At 35.6% G+C, this 21,709-nt stretch overlaps 1 protein-coding gene across 2 annotated transcripts; it reads right to left on the reverse strand.

Annotated features, from left to right (window-relative positions):
- Positions 1 to 11,261: 11,261 nt before the first annotated feature.
- LOC114355600 (probable cysteine protease RD19D) lies at positions 11,262 to 16,884 on the reverse strand. 2 transcript variants are annotated; one of them, XM_028308544.1, is made up of 5 exons: positions 16,289 to 16,884; positions 13,594 to 13,717; positions 12,960 to 13,162; positions 12,142 to 12,258; positions 11,262 to 11,452 (listed from the first exon to the last, which is right to left on the reverse strand). In XM_028308544.1, the coding sequence occupies exons 1-5, from the start codon at positions 16,317 to 16,319 to the stop codon at positions 11,301 to 11,303; spliced, it is 627 nt and encodes a 208-aa protein (XP_028164345.1). In that variant the 5' UTR covers positions 16,320 to 16,884; the 3' UTR covers positions 11,262 to 11,300. The 2 variants fall into 2 exon arrangements, with proteins under 2 accessions (XP_028164345.1, XP_028164351.1); XM_028308550.1 differs by lacking the exon at positions 16,289 to 16,884 and adding an exon at positions 15,457 to 15,968.
- Positions 16,885 to 21,709: the final 4,825 nt, after the last annotated feature.

Below are 21,709 nucleotides of genomic sequence, written 5' to 3' on the forward strand. Positions count from 1 at the left end.
TATCAACACACAGCCAAAATCACTGGATGGATCGGACTGAAATTTGGCATGCAGGTAGATGTTATGATCTAGGTATCCGCTAAGAAAGGATTTTACGAAACTTCACCCTTAAGGAGGTAAAACGGGATCCACGCGTACGAAGTCGCGGGCGGCCGCTAGTCGTAGAATAAGAGCGGCAAAGTTCAACTGTAGCTCTTTCAAATATGACGTTTTAAGCAGGACAGTGATGCGTTTGCAAAATACCGCAGTCTAGCGTTGTAAGTTGTTTTAATCTTTCATGGTCACTAACATAATTATTATTACTGACGGGATTGCTACCATGTACCTTAATTTTGAGTTTTCGATATTCGGCACTCAAACTTAACTCAAAATTAAGGTACATGGTAGCAATCCCGTCAGTAATAATAAATTATAGCGTTGTAAGTACCTTATACAAGATCCCTACAAGATCACAAAACGAACGAGTGGATCAGAGAAAAGACGAGGATCAGCGACGTGGTGGAAGAGATAGAGAGCCGTAAATGGAGATGGGCGGGACACATTGCACGGATGAACCAGGATCGCTGGGCCAGAAAGACCCTGGAGTGGAGACCCCGCAACAACACCCGCGGCAGGGGAAGACCGCCTAAACGATGGACAGACGATATCCGGCAGCAGGCTGGAGTGAACTGGATGCGTGTGGCCAGGGACGGAAAACGGTGGAGGGTTGAAGAGGAGGCCTATGTTCGAAGGCGAACCCAAAGGCTGACATAGATAGATAGATAGAAGTACCTTATTGTCGTTTTTATTTCAACGCTTATGCATGCAACTGCAGTTGTCATACAGTTTTCCTTTATGCAGTCCTTTAACAGACGACTAACGACCGGCTCAAAACGTCTTAAGTATTTGATAGAGCCTTTAAGCTGGTCTTGCAATCGAGTTTACCATTTATAAATTGCTCTGATTTTTTTATTTTACTCAAATAGCAAATTCAAAGGATTTTATTTGCAGAAATAATCAAGAGAAGGAAATGCAACATAGTTTACTTTGTAAAAGTGGGCGAATACAGGAAATTGAACGTGGACTTCAGAGGTTATTGCGGGACGCTGTACTTTGTATGATATTGCATATTTTGCATTTGCGATAGAATAAGTCGGCTAGGTCAACAAAATTTGCAGAATTTGCTAACAATTAATACACAAAAAACGTCATATATGATCTTATCTGCAAAAAATAAAGTAATACCCAAATATAATGCGCTGAGAATAAATAACGTAACTATCAAAAGATCCTACCAGGAAAAGTACTTAGGGTTACTTATAGATGACAGATTAACTTGGAGACCGCACATTGACTATGTTAAATCAAAACTAACATCATTACTAGGAGCACTTCGAAAGATTTCACATTGTATTCCGAAACAAATTAAACATACTGTCTACAATTCCCTGGTAAAATCTCATTTGGATTATCTTATTGAAATTTGGGGATCTGCTGCACCAACCAATATTCATCCATTACAGAGAACCCAAAATAAAATTGTTAAAGTCTTATTCCATTATCCTTTCCACACGCCCACTAATGAACTATACGTAAAAACTAAATTATTTAATTTATCACAGCTATACAGATATAATACATGCATTTTGATTAAAAAAATTATAACTGACACTATTAAAACTAATATAGAAATAAACATAAAGAGTAATACACATAACTTAAGAAATAAATTTAAACTCAAAACAATAACGCCAAGGACCAATTACGGAACAAAAACTGTACTGTTTGAGGGAGCACAGCTATTCAACAGTTTGCCTGACGACTTGAAGGATTGTGAAAGTTTACATATTTTTAAAAAGAAACTTAAGATACACATAGCAGGCTAGCAGCTACTAGTACCAGTGGCTAATTTGTAACTTATTTATTAAATATTTTAGTATCTCATTATAAGTGAAATGTAAATTTCTTATGAGAATAAAGTTCTTTAAACCTAAATAACTTGCCAGATTAATTTTAGTATAAAAAAATAGTAACGAATTTTCAAGTCGTCAATGTACTTGCTTTTGATGTCAGCTATATTTAATATCCTGTGAGGTTCCTGGTAATTCCAGTATATTTCTTAATTTCTACTATAATGTGTAGTACTCGAAAGTTTTCAGGCCAAGTGATTTCAAATAGTAACCTACATGCCTATTTACATAAAGCTTGCTACAAAGATAATGCCAATTTAATAATTTCTAATAAAATATTTGTAAGTATTTTTCTAGAAAACAACGCAACGTGGGCGTCCTTTGATTACTTACCAAAATAACTTCAAATTACATTAATTCATTGCTCTGAGCAAATAGTAGAGTGTTACTCGTAGGTATTTTCAGACTTTTAACTTTGCGGGAGTTATATTTATCTGCTCTTCTTTTTTTTGGCGCAGTGGTTCTGTCAATGTTACGAGTGTCTTATGCCCGTTTTCACCATCAATCCCCAATTATTAAGTGACCTCTATGAAAACAAAATGCCTGTTATGTGTTACCGAAGGGGTCACTTAAAAATTAGGGATTGATGGTGAAAACGGGCATTAATCTCCTATACATAAGTGTTTGATACACATCAACAACAACTTAGTTAACCACAGCTTGTCTAGAGCAGCGGTTCCCGAAAGGTGGTCCGCGGAACCCTGGGGTTCCGTGGAAAGGCCGCAAGAGTTCCGTAAAAAATATTATCCCACGTTTCGTGACCGACGTTGTTCGCTCGCACCGACTTGTTTACGCCCAAGGGAGGGGCAGGGCGTGCGGGCGGAGTAGTACGGGGGTTCCGCTAGGAAAAGTATAATCAATTAGGGTTCCTTGGCAAAAAAAAATTGGGAAACCCTGGTCTAGAGTACCTACTTTGTCTCTAGATTAATCTAGTCTCATCTACATCGTCTAGTTAGTCCATTTCCACCGAGATTGGTTCAGACTAATTTAGATTAAGCTATCTCTTATTGATCTCTGCCAACTGTGGCGACTGATTGGCAGTGGTTGAGGAATTGCCTCGCTACGACAAAAGTTTCTGGTTCGATACCCGCATGAACAAACACTAGCTTTCCGCTCGCGGCTTCGCCCGCGTGGAATTTTGTCTGTCACAGAAAAACTTTATCGCGCGCGTCCCTGTTTAAAAAACCGGGATAAAAACTACCCAATGTCCTTTCCCGGGACTTTACCTATATCTATGCTTTTCATCAAAATCGGTTCAGTGGTTTAGGCGTGAAAGCAACAGACAGACATACAGAGTTACTATCGCATTTATAATAGTGGTAGGAATTTGTATGCATGAACATTGAACATTTGTGTTTGAATTGGTCTAGCTAGATGTTGGATAATAATTCCAAAAAGTAATGTTTACCTTTATGATATACTTTGTTTGTTGCCTATAATACAAGTTTAGCTAATATAAAACACCAGACTAATATAAATATAGTCTCTATTCTAAGTCTCTCTAATATTAAAGGCAAATGTTGGATTTGGCCTACCGCTATTAGGATAACTAGTTAAGTTCTTATATTTACTCATTTTATACATATTATATGACTAGCGGCCGCCCGCGACTTCGTATGCGAGGATCCCGTTTCACTCCCTTAGGGGTTGAATTTTGCAAAATCCCGTTTAAGTGAGCACCTACGTTCTAAAAGGAACCCCCATGAAAAATTTTAGACTTCTAGCTCTTGTAGTTTCTGAGATGAGCGAGTCTGTCAATCAGTGATCTTTCGCTTTTAAAGATATACTCGTAGATATTAATTACATTAACTTGATGGTTGCTAATCGAAAACCGACATTTGACATACTACCTAACTATTATAACGATTCCCTTAAATACTCCTCTCACTTCAAATAAATTCCTCAGCCATAGCCGGCGAGCAGAAAAGTGAGAAGTGGCAACCGTTTTTCATTTTAACAAATGGGACCTTTTTTATTAGGAAACTTTGCGTCGACTTTCAATATTTTAATGTCTGACTGGCTTATTGAATCCTAGGGTAATGTTTCTAGCAAAGTTTCTCTTAACCGATATCTCAATTTGGCGTCTAACTCCACTTTTCCACAGTTTTGAAATGAAACTTTTGATTTTAAAATTTTATTGGACACTGAAACTGTTATGGCCGTTTTAAAATGCACGTTAAAAACGTTATAAAAGTGACACAACGGCTTTTTTGTAAAAATAGCAAATATTTTATTTTTAAACTACGTTTATTTTTCGTTAAAGATTCGAATGTTGTAATTGCTTCGTTGAATGTGGATGTATCGAAGTATCCATGATCCTACCTAATGTTACTTATTATAATAGAATAAAGCAGTATTTAGGTTGACGCCATGTCGTCTAGTATTTACATATCATACCTACTTGATTGTTAGCACATTAAAAGCGTTCGAGATAGACGATAAGTTAAACGATTTTTCCCAAATTCCTATTATCGACATTAATTTACAGAAATTTAATTTGTGGCGAGCCATCCATCCAGCTTCTGGATACTCCTTTAATAGTGAAGTACCTAAGTAGGTACAGATATTTTTAAATTATGTCATTTTTTGGTAATTTTTTAACACTTGATAACTAAACGTTTCCAGGTATTCGAAATAGCTATTTTCTAATTTATTCTGATCTGTCCGACTCAGAAATTCATCTACTAATTTGCTTTATTAAGTAAGGTACTAGCTATCCGCCCGCGGCTTCGCCCGCGTGGAATTAATGGAAAACTTTAACGCGCGCGTCCCTGTTTCAAAAACCGGGATAAAAACTATCCTATGTTCTTTCCCGGAACTCAAACTATCTCTATGCCAAATTTCATCAAAATCGGTTCAGTGGTTTAGGCGTGAAAGCGAGACTGACAGACAGACCGACAGACAGACAGACAGAGTTACTTTCGCATTTATAATATTAGTATAGATATAGATTAGGCTATTAATTAGTTCTTTCAAGATCTATTTACTACAAGTTAGAAAGAAAGAAAGAAAAATTATTTATTTGACAACTAATTAAAAAAAAGTGCAAAAACAATGAAGAGAAAAAAAAAATGTTGCCTAAGAGGTCACCCACTCAGTAACATCTTTGAAGTTAACGAGTCTTTTGGTATATACTAATAGCCTCTAAATGTATATAATTAGTTTGTTAATTAAACAAATTAATTCTCAATCACCGGCAAGATGTACAAACAGTGTTAACATAACAGAAATTTAATTTCCGCCCTTCCTAATCTGGATAGATCTCGGACCTTCGGAACTTGTAATTAGCTGGCACCGTGAACGTCAACCTGTGTTTAGAAGCTATACAGGGTGTTACCAGAATGAGAACTCCTCTAGGAATATACTTGGTCAATGTATGATTCTTTTAAAATAAAAGAACTACGAAGAACGGGTTGTAGTCGATTTGCCACAAGGTCGATTTTTCACAGTTGTAAATTATATACATTGAAAGTAAATTTGTCTCAAATGTGATAAAGTATATGAAAATACTGAAATAATAAAAGTGTGATTGGACGTGCTTTTCTTCGGGACAAATCTACTTTGTGGCAAATCGAGAATAACTCTGAAGAACTCTCCTCAAACTAGGCAGAGCTAATACCCATAATGACGACTAGATAATTATGCAATAATCATAGAGAGAGAGAGAGAGAGAGAGAGAGAGAGAGAGAGAGAGAGAGCAGAGTAAAATAGGAACAAATAGATTATATTGACTTTGTTCCGCCTTAATGGCAATAAATAAGCAGACTTTTTTTTTATTTCGAACGGGATAAAAAGTATCCTATGTCCTTCTTCTGGCTCTAAACTACCTCCCTGACAATTTTCAGCTAAATCGGTTCAGCCGTTCTTGAGTTATAAGTGGAGTAACTAACACGACTTTCTTTTATATATCCGCCTTAATGGCAATAAATAAGCAGACTTTTTTTTTATTTCGAACGGGATAAAAAGTATCCTATGTCCTTCTCCTGGCTCTAAACTACCTCCCTGACAATTTTCAGCTAAATCGGTTCAGCCGTTCTTGAGTTATAAGTGGAGTAACTAACACGACTTTCTTTTATATATATAGATTTACTCCAAGTGACTACACTTGAAGCTATTCAAGATGTAATTTCAGTAAGCGAAACACTAGGCCAAGAATGGTGATGATTACGTATAATTATTTTTTGTACCACCTAGCCAATCAGAAAGTTGAAGGACAGGGCACATTGCGAAAATAATTTAGTTGCTATACCAACTTACAAAATAATCTAATTACGTTGTTAGATAATATGAAGATAAGAAGTCCTTGTACGAGTACTTACTCCCTGTTTAGTAACTAGGTAATAAAATATATTTCCACGATATTAGTTAATAGTCCAGTCATTATAGTAAGTTCACCTCGGAATTCGAGATACCCAGCTGTAAGTCTGTAAATACGTGTATATTGACACCCTAAAAGTTGTCTCAAAACCTACATATGGTAGGGTGTAAGCAACTATTAAATTTCAAGGTCAACGGTCACAAAAATCGGTTTTTTGCGCTTTTTTTAGAAATATCTCATTTTCTGTGGGTTTTTTGCTATTTGTATTTATTATCAAAATTGTAGAATACTAAATTCTCTACAAATTTTGTTTAAAAACTTTTTTTATACGGTGAACCGTTTTCGAGATAGAGGGCGGAGAGCGCGCGGTCACTGCATCACTTCAGGTCTACTTAAGCGGTTTAGATTTTTCATACAAAAGGATTTTCCCGCTAATTCCTGTGGGAATTTCGGGAATTCCTTGTTGTAACTAAGCTTTGAGTTTACTAAGGTACCTACATGCCAAATTTCAAGCGTCTAACTTCCGTTAAGCGTTTAGATTTTTCATACAAAAGGATTTTCCCGCTAATTCCTGTTCCCGTGGGAATTCCTAAGTAAACTATAACCTGCCCAGGTGTATGAAGAATAATTGTACCAAGTTTCGTTAAAATCCGTCGAGTAGTTTTTGTTTCTATAAGGAACATACAGACGGACAGAATTCTATACATGAAATATATTTTCAAAATAACTATCAGGGGGTGATTAGTGATCGATACTGATGCCAAAAATGCAATCAGTAAAATTTTTGTCTGTCTGTCTGTCCGTCTGTATGTTCCTTATAGAAACAAAAACTACTCGACGGATTTTAACGAAACTTGGTACAATTATTCTTCATACACCTGGGCAGGTTATAGTTTACTTAGGAATTCCCACGGGAACAGGAATTAGCGGGAAAATCCTTTTGTATGAAAAATCTAAACGCTTAACGGAAGTTAGACGCTTGAAATTTGGCATGTAGGTACCTTAGTAAACTTAAAGCTTATTTACAACAAGTAATTACCGAAATTCCCACGGGAATTAGCGGGAAAATCCTTTTGTATGAAAAACCTAAACCGCTTAAGTTGACCTGAAGTGATGCAGTGACCGCGCGCTCTCCGCCCTCTATCTCGAAAACGGTTCACCGTATAAAAAAATTTTTTAAACAAAATTTGTAGAGAATTTAGTATTCTACAATATCTATATATATAAAAGAAAGTCGTGTTAGTTACTCCACTTATAACTCAAGAACGGCTGAACCGATTTAGCTGAAAATTGTCAGGGAGGTAGTTTAGAGCCAGGAGAAGGACATAGGATACTTTTTATCCCGTTCGAAATTAAAAAAAATCTGCTTATTTATTGCCATTAAGGCGGAACAAAGTTTGCCGGGTCAGCTAGTTGATAATAAATACAAATAGCAAAAAACCCATAGGAAATGAGATATTTCCAAAAAAAGCGCAAAAAACCGATTTTTGTGACCTTTGACCTTAAAATTTAATAGTTGCTTACACCCTACCATATGTAGGTTTTGAGACAACTTTTAGGGTGTCAATATACAAGTATTTACAGACTTACAGCTGGGTATCTCTAATTCCGAGATTCTTACCTAATTTAAGCTTAAAAGACTGGACTATAAGCTGAAATTGGCAATTAATTACCTACGTCTAATAAATTGATTATCTATGTCTCGCGTAAAAAGTACTGAACATGAGTTTCTTCTAGCAGGTTTTATTAAATGGGCGACAAAATGTCTCTGACTTAGTAAATTAATTTTCCTTTTATGGGCTTATGATTCAATTAAAGTATGTTTGTACCTAACAATAATGTTCTCTCCCTGGATTGTCTAGTCAATATCTCCACCACATAAATGCCGTTTTGATTTGGTATTTCTTTTCTGTGGTGTTCAAAGAAATATTCTCTGTCTACATACCCACTTAACATTAATTTATCATCATCATCATTACAGCCACAGGACGTCCACTGCTGAACATAGGCCTCTAACAATGATTTCCATGTTGATCAATTGGTAGCGGCCTGCATCCAGCGCCTTTCTGCTTACCTTTATTTTGTCGTGGTGGTGGACGTCCCACGCTGCGTTTTCCTCTGCTCTGCTGGAGCGAACCAGATTAACGTTAATAAATAAAGTAAATTAAAAAGTTCAAATTTTAATTTCAGCTGGTTAAGATTCAGCAAAGAGTTCGCTAGGTGCTCGTAAATCAAATCCCAACTTAATATTATAAATGCGAAAGTAACTCTGTCTGTCTGTCTGTCTGTTACGCTTTCCCGCTTAAACCTCGCAACCGATTTTGATGAAATTTGGCATAGAGATAGTTTGAGTCCCGGGAAAGAACATAGGATAGTTGTAATCCCGGTTTTTGAAACAGGGACGCGCGCGATAAAGTTTTTCTGTGACAGACAAAATTCCACGCGGGCGAAGCCGCGGGCGGAAAGCTAGTGTGAGAATAATCGAGCAAATCGACAATCCCGCAAAAACTCGACTAATGAGTTTAGTTCTTATTGGCATTTACAAAGTTAAAGCAAGGAAATCCCATTTCAATTTCTGTGAAAGTTGCCCGAGCCTCGTTTGTGTAACATTTTCCGCAAGTACATTTGAATATTGCTTTTGAACGGCACTTCAATACCTACAGAATGAATTTAACAAATAAAACATAGAATTATCACTTCACGGGATTTATTGCAACAATATCTATTTTACGGTAAATAAAATATTTACCCTCCCGACGTTTTAGTTTTTAAGTGATAATTCTATAGTAAAAAATGCAACATAATAGTTTAAAATATTAAATAAAACATAGCCATTTGCATTCGGCAGCCGGGTAAAATTTTTAACACATACCTACTTACGAGATGATCTGTGTTTTTGACGTATACCTTACTAACAATGATAGAGATTTTAAGAATTAAGAGAATACTATTGATAAATATTTTTGGTCTACATAAGGTATTTGAATACCTGATGGGACGCGATGTTAGCGTTTACTGCCGTCCATGGTGATTGTGTTAAAACTATGGGGTTTAGCGTCAACTGATTCGAATCTATACAGATGAATGCCATTTGGATTATTTCGTATGCAAATTAGACGAATGGCAATTTAAAAGTTCCCAGTTCTCGTGCAATTCAATACTCAATTTTTTATTGCATCCATAATGTTACAGAGGTGGTATGTATGGTTTTATAAGATACAATTATGGACCCTGTCGGGCACAGCATTCTAAGAGAGGGGAAGAATTTATAAACATTTAATTATTTAATTAATTCAATTATATTATTAGTTATTAATTATTTATCACAATAGGTATACAATTAATTTAATAATTGGTATTACTATTACATATAACATTTTATTAATTTTGTACTAAGTTTATTTTTAAATAAATATTATTATTATTAAATATATATCTCTATAGAGTATTATATGCAAGTGGGGCAGGAAAGTTCTTGAGTGGCGAACACGAGCCGAAAGACGTAGCGTGGGCAGGCCTCCCACTAGGTGGACCGACGATCTGGTGATGGTCGCGGGAGGTGCCTGGATGCGAGGGGGGCAGGATCGGTCTTCGTGGAAATCCTTGGGGGAGGCCTTTGTCCAGCAGTGGACGTCTTTCGGCTGAAACGAACGAACGAATATGCTAGTATGTTTAACTTAAAATATCCTTTATTTTATTGTTGTTGAAATATAAACATAAGTGTTCTTAAGCCATCAAAAGTTTGTAATCGAAATTGTCAGTTGAAAGAAGGTTTTTAATGTACAGGCTACAGCAAATTAGCTATACTCTGTGCTATCAAGTACTTAATTAGGTTGTATTTTGCAGCAAAAATAGTCTGTAGTGCTGTCGACTGTTTCTCAGTAAGTCACTAAGCAGGCTTCAAGTAGGCCTCAAGTCAACCCATTTCAGAATGAAAACTTCAAAGGCTCTTCAAAGCTTACTTAGGTACACTGAGAAACCCACGCTCTATGCAGCTTAATTGAAGCAATCAATTTGTTTCACAAGCTCAAGAATTAATTTAGTCTTTTACCCACTATTAGCATAGAAATTAAAATGAAAAGTATTTTAAGTAAATGAAGTAATTTTGCTGCGAAGCTTTCAATTATGATTGGACTAGAAAGGCGCAGGATTTTAATACATTTTGTTTGTTTATTTAACCAAACAGATTTTAAATTAATTATTTTCTGAGGTTCTTGTTGCAAAATAGGACTTTAATATAACATCTTAAGGCACCATAATGTTGATGTTTTTTTAGCTTGATATATGCCGTATCTACATGAAAGATGGTGGTATTAAATTTAAAATTAAAATGAGAATTCTTTAAATAAATCCTGCTTTCTTCATCTTACGGTGTGAAATGGGAATAACTGGAAAATTCTGGTTGAAATTCACTTAGAGATCGGTATTTGTTTTTATTAAAAGCGTTTAGAATTCTGTTGAAATTCTCGAAAGTATGCACCTAATGTAATATCTGAAATAATAATAATATCAGTAATGATTCAAATAATAATTTTGTCACTTTGCATGTTTAAGAAGATGTCTGAAGAATAGGTAGGGTCTTTAATATTTTTGTAGTCATTGCTTTTAAACAATATACTACGTTTCAACTTTGAAAAATTTGTGAGGTACCTACATGGCTATGTTATTGCGGATATTGCCTTCTTTGAATCCATGCATATGAAATGCGTTCACTTTTATAATAAACTCAAATATTTACAGAAAAAAAACTTTTAACCGACTTCAAAGAAAGGAGGAGAGTAGGTATTGATTTGAAGTGCAAAAATTAATTGACTGAGTATACGGGACTCCGTGGATAGCTTCCATAGAGCATATTTTTCTTCTTTATGTTTTGATGTCTGTCATCTCATTGTCAACTGATTCTATAGACGGGCGTAATAGCTTACGGTGTTTTAATTGATGAAATATTTAATAATTCAGTTTAAAAAGGAAAAAATATTTTTTATTTACGCCCATATTTCAATAGAGGTTCCCAATACCATTAGGTATGTTTTTTATTGCACAAAAGGCAAAGACACATCGTTGGCGATGCCGCACGCGTTGCGCCCGCGCACCAGGTAGTAATAGCCTTTGTCTCCGAACTCTTTGCCCCACGAGTTCTTTATTATCCAGTACTTGACTCGAGGCTCCTTTGGGTTTTGTGGCACTGAAAAATAAATCAAATATTTTAAATCAGTACTTTAGTTTTTATATCAAAATAACTGGAAAATATCATCCCAGTAAATGAAGTTGCAGAATTTGCCTTTTCATTGACTTTAAGTGACTTTCAGAGATTTTCAGTGGCGTTTATGGTCACTGTGTGAATCTAAAACAGTCCCAAAGTCCTGCTTATCTTCACATAGGCAGGTCTGGCATAAACATATTAGCAATTGATATCTGTAGTACGCTCTTTCTCTCTGGGTGTCCACGGAAAACCAGCGTAGTGGCATTCCCGAGTTGCTACGACATATTATATGCTGAGTGACTACCACTACCTAGACTTGCAGCTGAGCTGAGGATGCAGGGCGAAAGGCGAGTATTCTGCGCCTTATAACAGAATCTTTTCACTAGGGAGGATACCCGAAAAAAACCGAGCTAGTCCAGAAGCTCTGAGGTGGCAGCCCCACCACCGGACTAGGGTACAGCGGGTTAATCACCCACTTGCCCGAAAATACTCGATTAACGAAACGAACACAACAAGAAACCGGACCGATCTTTCAATATGCTGAGTGGCCCGCCTTTTTAGTATCATGTTTATGTACATTTTTTTTTGTAAATTAATAATGTGTGATACTGAATAAACATGTTTTCTTTCTTTCTAATAAAATACCATGGACAATTATTTAAATGTCTTACCATATTCGTTGTAACCCACGATCAAGACAGAATGATTCGGTGTCTCGGGGTCACAGTATTCCTCTTGTGGTTCATCAATACCTCCCTTGTATCTAGCCATTGATGCGGAGTTTATCCCTGTGGATAAATGACAATTATTTAATTGAAAATAGTATTTTGTAATAGGATACCATTGTGCTGAATAATTTCACACGTAAACTCGTCATAATTATAGCAAAGCAAATGTATAGGTTATCATGTTTTCCCATGTAGGTAACCAACTATTTAGGTTAAATGCCACACTAAAGGGTAGACTGCGACAATTAGTCTGGACTTCAAAGGATTTTTTTCTAGAATCTCTCACATTTCCTGTTTGTTCATTTTCATGTTGCATGTTATGATTCTATGAAAAAGTTTTATTAACCGTCTTCAAAAAGGAAGAGGTTCTCAATTTTATAACATTGTTAGTTAATTTTGCAATAGGGATGTTTCCTGGGTAAAAAAGTAAGAGTTTTAATTAGTCCGTCAGTTAGCTTCTCAAAAACTACTCGACACGTATTTTTCACTTTTTGAAACTAATGAAAATGTAAAGAGATAAAGCGTGCCAAAGTTCTAAAGAAAAGGCTCGTGACGTCAGTGAGTGCGTAAAAGTGCAGCACTTTGTGACGTCGCGCGGAACTTCAAAGCACTATAACTTTGTAATTATTTGTTTGATTGACAATTAAAAATATATGTGTCCAATACTTTTTTATATTAAAATTGACGGACTAAAAAATTTTTTTAGGAAACTAGCTTAATACACTCGTAGCTGGTAATAGATAAATCTATATTATGTATACCTGCAGTTAGCGGTCCATATCTATACAGCCACTCTGCCATCAAGTCTTCATCAGAGTTCACCCTTCGGAAGCCAATCACCGGAACGGGTAGAACATTTACAAAGTGATACTCAGGTCTTGACCATCTGCAGTTGTTTTGGCCGTTCTCGTATGGATAGTAGTCATTGTCGCGGAGTATCCCGCCCAACTGGGTTACTATATGTCTGTAGAAAGTAAGAATCATTTAAATCATTTAGTTTAAAAGAGCTTTGCTTCTTTACGTATCATATTCTCTACAAAGACTGTTATGTTGGTATAGTTAAGTAATTGTTTTCACCTGTGACTATTGCGTTTTTCGACTTTTACAACTTTTGCACATAACCTCGATCACAATCAGTAAATCTTGAGTCCTAGCTAAAATTAACTCTAAGTAGATCTTATTTATAAAACGAAAGTTTTAAGCTGGTTTGCACCTCTGTCAAACTTCATACAAAAACACCGGCTATCGTTATAGTTACGGTTAATAAAGTCAGGTGGTGCCAATTAACCCTCTATCGATATGCACAGACGATGGTTCGTCAAGCTAAACACGATGGCCTCAAGTTCCTATTAATAGAGACGATTTTGCGACAAAAAATGTAAAAAAAACCCTTACGAATATGATTTCAACAGAGAAGCGTCTCCGCAACCATTTTTAAAGGGGCTGCAGTCGATAAGGAACTGTTCAGATAAGAGTTCCTTTACACCAGTGTAGATCATCACATGACTCTCGACTGCACCTGGAATACATATTTTTCATGATCATCATCATCATTTCAGGACGTTCATTGCTGAACATAGGCTTCCCCTAATGTTTTTTTATGTTTATCGGAAAATGCAGCGTGGGACGTCCATCCACAAGATGGACTGACAACATCATAAAGGTTGGACGCAGGCCGCTACCAATGGATATTTTTAGTATGCATTAATTAGGAATTTGGAATCCTAATAAACGGCACCAATAAAAACCGGCATGTATTTAAATGATCTTTTTAAATTAGCTAAAACGGCAAATAAAAAAATCTAAATGGTCATCTATTTTAATGATTGATCCTCTTTCTTTGAGACATAAAATAAATGAAATCGATCGATATTTTAACCTCTTTTCAACTAGGCAAAAAATTTTTGAGATGTAAAAATTATATCTGATCGTTACTTGTTGGTCCTCAAAAATAAGAGAAATGAGCACCAAATATTCAATATTGTGATACTTTTTTAAATAATTTGATTTGTATAAATTATTTTTTGTCTATATCAAATAATCTTCAAAATAATTATGTCATGGTACCTACTTATTTTTATTAAATTGTCGTCAAAGGATGGAAACTATTTAAAGGCACTTGATGTTCAAAGATTTATTTTTTATTAAAAAAGTATACTTAACACGTTCACACTGCGTTCGTTATCGGGTCGAATTGACCTTAGGTGCTGCATGCGTTGGTGCGTGTTGGATATATTCGGTCTTATCAGTAGTACGAAAGATAAATATTGTTTTGCAATTGTTTCGTCAAACACAGTAAATACTTGGAAAAAAAAACTTATCAGGTCATTACGACCCGATGTCGCACTAAAAGTAAAAAAATATCGTTTAGTGCTTTTATCGGGTCTAATCGACCCGTTGACAGATGACTATGGTCACTGATCACGGTCGAGATCGGTATACTAAGAGAAAATCAACCTTGCGATTTGAAAAAAAAAAATAAAGAGTTAAAAATTATGATGTCATGTTCAGGGATGTCAGAAGTATACAATTATTTTACATAGCGCCTCTAGTCCCAAACTAAGCAAACATGGCAATGTACCATTCTGCTTGCTTATTGGCCGCAAAGCCCTTGGCCAACTCAGTAAACGACCAATGACGGACGATTGTCACTCAACAAAGTATCGAGTAAATTAAAAGATATTTTTTAATTAAAAATATTAATCAATAATATTTTTAGTTAGATCAAATATATTTTAAAGTTGAGTTATACTTAGACCGAAATGTATTTATTAGGTGATCAATATTAAAAGGCAATCTTGATATAAAAATCATCAAATTAACAAAATTAAAGATCAATAACTAAAAAAGAGGATCAAATATAATTTTTGTTTACTAAATATTAAAAGAGTATGTAAAACATAAATATTATGTTACCTTAAATGAAAATCATTCATAATTTATCCGTAGATCAACTAATATAGACCCAATAATTAATATAAAGAGAAAATATAATAAAACACATCATTTATTTTTAAAAGTGCACATACAAAAAAGATCAATTAGTTTTTAGAGGATCAAATAATATTGTCCCATAAAAACCCAACCAGTGAAGGTGCAGTTTGTCCCGGGGAAAGTTAAGCTGTCATTGGACCCGCAAAGAAATTAATCAGAAGAACATAGGAGGAGTTCGAAGTAAAGGTTCGACTTCCTTCCACATTCACAAATATTTCCAAAAATTGCAATATTTAAATATAAATTTCAAAATTTTTACAACACCTATCAGATGTTCATCGTATCTCCTATTTTTGATTCTCCCTTATTTTATTTATTTCATTAATTAAACCATGTTGCTTTAAAATTCATAAAGTTATCAAGCTTATTACAGCTTAGGTATACTCGAACTTATCTCAATATACCTACATAGTAGGTACGAGTTTATGGTAAGCTAGTAACTCCGGTATTTCATTTCATGGTTGGCCTACTGCCATTGCACTATGCAAATGAATATAATTGCTGTGTTTAGCCCTCAAAGGAGACCCCTCAAAGGCCCGGTCGAGGAGTTTGCCTTTATCAACGCTCAATCAAGGCATCTCGCCAGATGTGTGCTTACAAACATATCTGTTCTGGAATGTTCCATCATCTAAAATGTTCAGCGGAACGTGGGTAGGAGGTATTTTGTAAGCTCTCGATTGGAGCTCTTGTTGTTACTACTTGTAAGAATGGAGTCAAGGAAACAACGTCGAAGCTACCATAAGCGTCTCATATGGATCAAAACATGACAGATTTTTTTATTTATTTTCGTCTCCCATATTATGTGTATGTATGAAGGTGAGTAAAGACTAGATCAATTACTTGTAATAGAACAAAGAGCGCTCTATGTATTCTAGGTATAACCCTGCCCTGTCACTAACCAAACGTCGTACATTTCACCTGTATTGTGTAATTCGTAAGAACGTACATTACATAGAAATGCTCTAGCTGGTCTATATTCATGAGAAAGATGACAGAAGATGAAAATTAAAGCCACCAAAATAATTGGTGTTTATGTTAGAATTTGAAAAGAAGCATTGAAAAACTTTGTTGTATAATCCCTAGGAAATTCACTTACTCGTATCATATAGAAAAGGATTCTTCTTCATTCTTTACTAGATTTTTCTTCGCTGTAAGCAAACTGAAAACTCATAAAATTCTTTATATTCATATGAGCTTGAGGCAGTTGTTGTTTTTCCAAAAAAAAGCACATTAATCTAAACCATTTCAATCTGGCACTGACGAACTATTTTAATACAGAACCCCTTACTTAAGCAGTAATTAAGACACATAATATCAATGGCGATGGTAATTGATATTGCTGTTCCCTGATGGTTCATAGGAAGTAATTAATTACAGCGGTAATTACGATACTTAAGATCGTTTATAATTAACGACATATTATTATGTCGCTTCGTAACTGGTTGCTTGGTAAGTGTGACCAAGAAGGTGATATTAAATTCATGACATTTCCGTGTGAAATTAAACTTTAACTTTTTCCAATCCTCATGAACAAGGAGCTCTGAATTTGATACGACGTTTTTTTTATAAATATTTTCATAATATTTTTAGCTTTCTCAACAGGTGCTCCAGATGTCATATTGTAAATTCATGTATTATGAAGATAAATCTAGGTTTGTTTGTTGTAGAGGGTTAGCTAAATAAATATTGGAATATCTAAAAATTATCACTTCACGGGATTTATTGCAACAATATCTATTTTAACGGTAAATAATATTTACCCTCCCGACGTTTCGGCTCGGTTGCACGAGTCATGGTAACAACAACACATAGCGGCTGTAAAGAACCAACAGACGTGCAAATCTGCGATAGCTGAACATTTGTTAACTTCGGACGTTAATCACTGGATGGAACTTCATGACCCGAAAATCCTCTCAACTGACAGGCATTACCATGTTAGGTTGATACGTGAAGCCATTGAAATTAAAAAGCATAAGAATTTCAATCGAGAAGATGGATTTAACCTATCATCAGCGTGGAATCCGGTGATAACGAAATACAAATCGCGTTCTAGGCCGTCTCAGAGAAACCCGGACACTGTTAGTGTAGTTTGTCGGACTGACTGTACCACTGACGAAAATATTGTGCAAATGCGGGTGGGTGAAGAAAACTCATCGCGCCGGAGCAGACGACGCCGCATCTCTTCAGTCTGCCCGCGACCATGACTCGTGCAACCGAGCCGAAACGTCGGGAGGGTAAATATTATTTACCGTTAAAATAGATATTGTTGCAATAAATCCCGTGAAGTGATAATTTTATAGTAAAAAATGCAACATAATAGTTTAAAATATTATATTGGAATATCTATCTATAATTCAATTATTATACGAAATAATTAGTACTAATTAATAAAATTATAATTACCAACAATAGCGAAAGCCCAGCAAGCAGCACAATTTAACTGATTCTTCACCGGTGAAACGGCGTCTTTTTGCCTCCAGTCAAAATAATGTGGCACAGGACCATCATTCAAAGGTTTACGACCAGGTAAGAGACCTCCTTCTTCAATGTTTGAATGATTTCCTTTAGCATGTTCAATTGGTTTAATATCCAACGTGCTTGGTAACGAGTAACCTTGACAAACCACGAGGACACTGCAAAGAATGTACAGCAACATTGTGGCGCTGTGTGCAAATTTTGTTATGTTTTTATATCTTTCCAAAAGAATCCTGGCTATTTCAGGTTTATGGTGTGTTTTATTATTTTTGTTTATGACTTTTTCGCGCATGTCGGGCATTCTTGTGTGTTAGGTTTTAGGTGCATGTGTAATTTTAGGTGCTATGCACACGTGAAAAATTGGCTGATATTTTTGAATTGTGATGTTGTTTGTTTTTCTTTACATAGTTTATTGAACGTTATAAACTAGCTGTTCCATAATGTGTTAAAACTTATAATGTTCATCATTATCATCATCATGTATCATGTGTCTCTCTCATCTATAGTTCTGAATCCACAAAAGCCTAAAACACGAGTGAATGATCATTATCTGGGAAATCTTACACGGTCCCAAATGAGGTTGAAAGGAATTTCCTGATTTTTTTAATGCTAATTCTCATTGGTTCTACTGTTTTGTATATTACTTTGCACTCAACTTTATTGTGGTATTTTATGTACATATGTATACTTATTGAAAAGGTGCAATTTTGCAATAAAAATCTAGAATAAGCTGTAGACTATACAATCGATAATGATTAAACATTCATTTGAAATAATTATCTTTATACCCATCGCTCGTCATTTGCTTGTGTCCATACAATGGCAGTGTCAATATTAGCGCAGCCCTAAATGTCCGGATTCACGAGGCTTTCCGTCGAATCGTGATTTATAACATTGTTTGAAATTATTCGCATTTGCTCCAATTGTTCGCTTTAATATTCATTGCTATGTATTTTTGTGCGGTTTGAAACGATGCGAAAGTTTTGAAAGATTCGTTTGCCTACATAAATGATTTATTCATAATGATTTTGAGGGATAATATATGTAATTTAAGCACATAGATCGACTTATATTAATAATAATAAATAATAATAATAAATAAATCTTTGGACAATTTCCTGAGACAATTTCACACAGCGCCAGCTAGCCCCAAAGTAAGCAACTCAATGCTTGTGTTATGGGTGCTAGCTTAACGGATATACTACTTGTATACTTGTTTTTTTATTTTATTATTAAATACATACATATTATACATATTTACACCCAGACCCGTCACAGAAATTAAAATTGATCATGTCAATAATGCTCGTACCTACATAGAGACCAATAAAAGTATTAACTGCAATGATTTTAACTAAGGCAATTTTTTTAAATAGGCGTACCTATACTTGGTGATAGAAAATACAATCCTGTCTGCCTGTCTGTCTTGCTTTCACGCCTAAACCACTGAACCGATTTTGATGTTTGACATAGAGATAGTTTGAGTCCCGGAAAAGGACATAGGATAGTTTTTATCTTGGTTTTTGATAAAAAAATTCTGTGACAGACAAAATTCCACGCGGGCAAAGCCGCGGGCGGAAAGCTAGTAAATAATATTTACTTTTTGAACAGACCTAGACTACTTGACATTTTTATCATACCGAGACTTCTTACTCCGGTAATATGGAGGAGCTTTGTCAAATTAGTGCTATTCAAGAATCCATCAATAACCAAATACCTACACTACATATTACTATACGTCCTCAACCCCGATAATATTCTCGAATCAAATGTCATATTACTTTTCTGGTTCAATGGGATAGTCATCTTGAACCGATTTCAGCGTGATTAGGCATTAGGCAGCTAATCCGAGTTAGTTGTTTGGCTATCAACTAGTGGAGGTAAATGCAGCAGCCTTAGTTTAGGGAGGGATAGTATAGGGAGCAGTAGAAGATGCATTTACGTACATAACATAGGCTGGGTTGCACCATCTTACTTTAACTTTGACAAACGTCAAAAATCTGTTAAACCATACAAAAACACCGGTTAATTATCGTTAAAGTTACTGTCAAAGTTAGGTGGTGCAACTCAGCCTTAGTGTTTCATCGCCTAATTTGCTATTGTATTTTCAAGGTACACATAGACGTCCAGCTCCAGAGACCCAGAGTGGTGAGTTTGATGTCTACCCCTATGTTATTTATACTCCTTTAGCCCTTCTAAAATCAAATACTGAATTTACACACGGCCACAGTGTTAACTATCCATTTCCGTTTTTGCTCTCGCTCTCATCAAATGGTGATTCTTTGAGTAACTACTGAATGTAGGCATTGTTCGAATTTGTAGGTTAACAGCGATCGATATGATTTACTATTTATTCCCTTTTTTCGGAAGTTACTACTCTAGAATATTCACCGATATTGTGTGGCCGGTTACTTCAACATTGCAACAATAATTAGGTATTATTGCAATGTTGAAGTAACGTAAAAAAAAGTAAACCTCTATGAAATGATTCGTGTTGGGAAGCCAACAACGCGCGGGAGGAGACGAGCGGGCGGCGTACGATGACTAACGTCACCTCGGGCCGACAGCGTCATCATCGGCTGCGCTCGGCTCACACACTCGCCTTTGGACACCACCGTCGACGCACGATTACCGCGTATCTTAGATAATTTCCTGTAATTAGGCTGGCGTAAAATTACAGCACCTATTTTTATACAGTCCGCTATTTTGTTTTACACTAATATTCGTTAGAACCCTAACAATTCGAGCCTGCTGCATAGACGTGTACTGCGGCATAGTTCCACTTATCGGCAGCTGGGCTGAATGGCCGCCGAAAGTATCGCGAGTCCTCTTGACAACTATCTCCGAGTTTTAATTGGTCAATTTAACTTCAACTGCTACAGTTTGACCTGGGTTAGGGCTGTCAAACGATATTTGAATTTGAATTCAATGTCAAACGTACCTACTTGAACACCTGTTAAAATGATTCTTAAATAAAAAATGAAAAAACAAAAGACAACTGAACTGATGTCAATTTAACAAAGCTCAATTATAAAATATGAAGCTGTTCGCACCACATAATTTTGAACTTTATTCAAAGTGAAAATAAGTAGATGTTCATTATTGAACTCCGAAAAATTCAATTAATCATAATAACACATACATACTCGTATTGTTCCAGGAAACTGCTGTTTGGTTTCTATGTGAGCTCTGTTAGGTGTTCCCAATTTCCTGGAATAAAAGTTAATTAATTTTACCGACGTACCATAATTTTTACCACCTTAATATTAAATAGCATCATTACCTTTTGATTTAACTTAGAATTAATTAATCTTTGATTTTAACTTGTGGTTTGTGTAAAACCACCTCGTTCCCAGAATCCCAGTGTATCGCACATTCATCGGGTTTCTTCTATACGCAACGGATTTTAATGTTGTTTTCAGCAATAGACAGGTAAAGTTATTAACCAGAAAGGTGTAACGTAAAATCCGGGAATCCGGGTCGTTTCGCGGGTAGTATTCAATAAAAAACTTGGCTAAAATGAAAAAAGAAAACAACTTAATTTCAACTTATTCCCAACCCTGAATCTAAGCGTCTAACTTTAGACGTTCAATCGCTTTAGCCCTAGGGATTTCACCTGTATTATTGCCGCGAAGGCAAATTTAGCGAAGTCCTCTACGATTGGCCTTGAGTCCAAACTTCGCTTGCGGTAAGTTCGAGAAGCTTGCGAATATACAGGGTGTAGAAAAACAATCGATCAAAGTAATGTTCGCAAATTATTATCAGATGCGTATACATATTTATATAAGTATGAGTAAAAGCTGGACAAAGGCCTCCCCAAGGATTTCTATAACGACCAATCCTGCGGCGCAGCCCGCATCCAGGCACCTCCCGCGACCTTTTCCAGATCTAAAAACCACCTAAGAGTATAGTATAGAAATTAATATGAAAATTACAGCAGCTTAGACTACAATGACGATGATTTAAATAAATCCCAACTATAATATATATAATATATAATATAATATTATAATATAATATTATATTATAATATAATATTATA

This window comes from Ostrinia furnacalis, unplaced genomic scaffold (assembly GCF_004193835.3).
Source record: "Ostrinia furnacalis isolate ACB-3 unplaced genomic scaffold, ASM419383v2 OfSCF0207, whole genome shotgun sequence".
Classification (NCBI taxonomy): domain Eukaryota; kingdom Metazoa; phylum Arthropoda; class Insecta; order Lepidoptera; family Crambidae; genus Ostrinia; species Ostrinia furnacalis.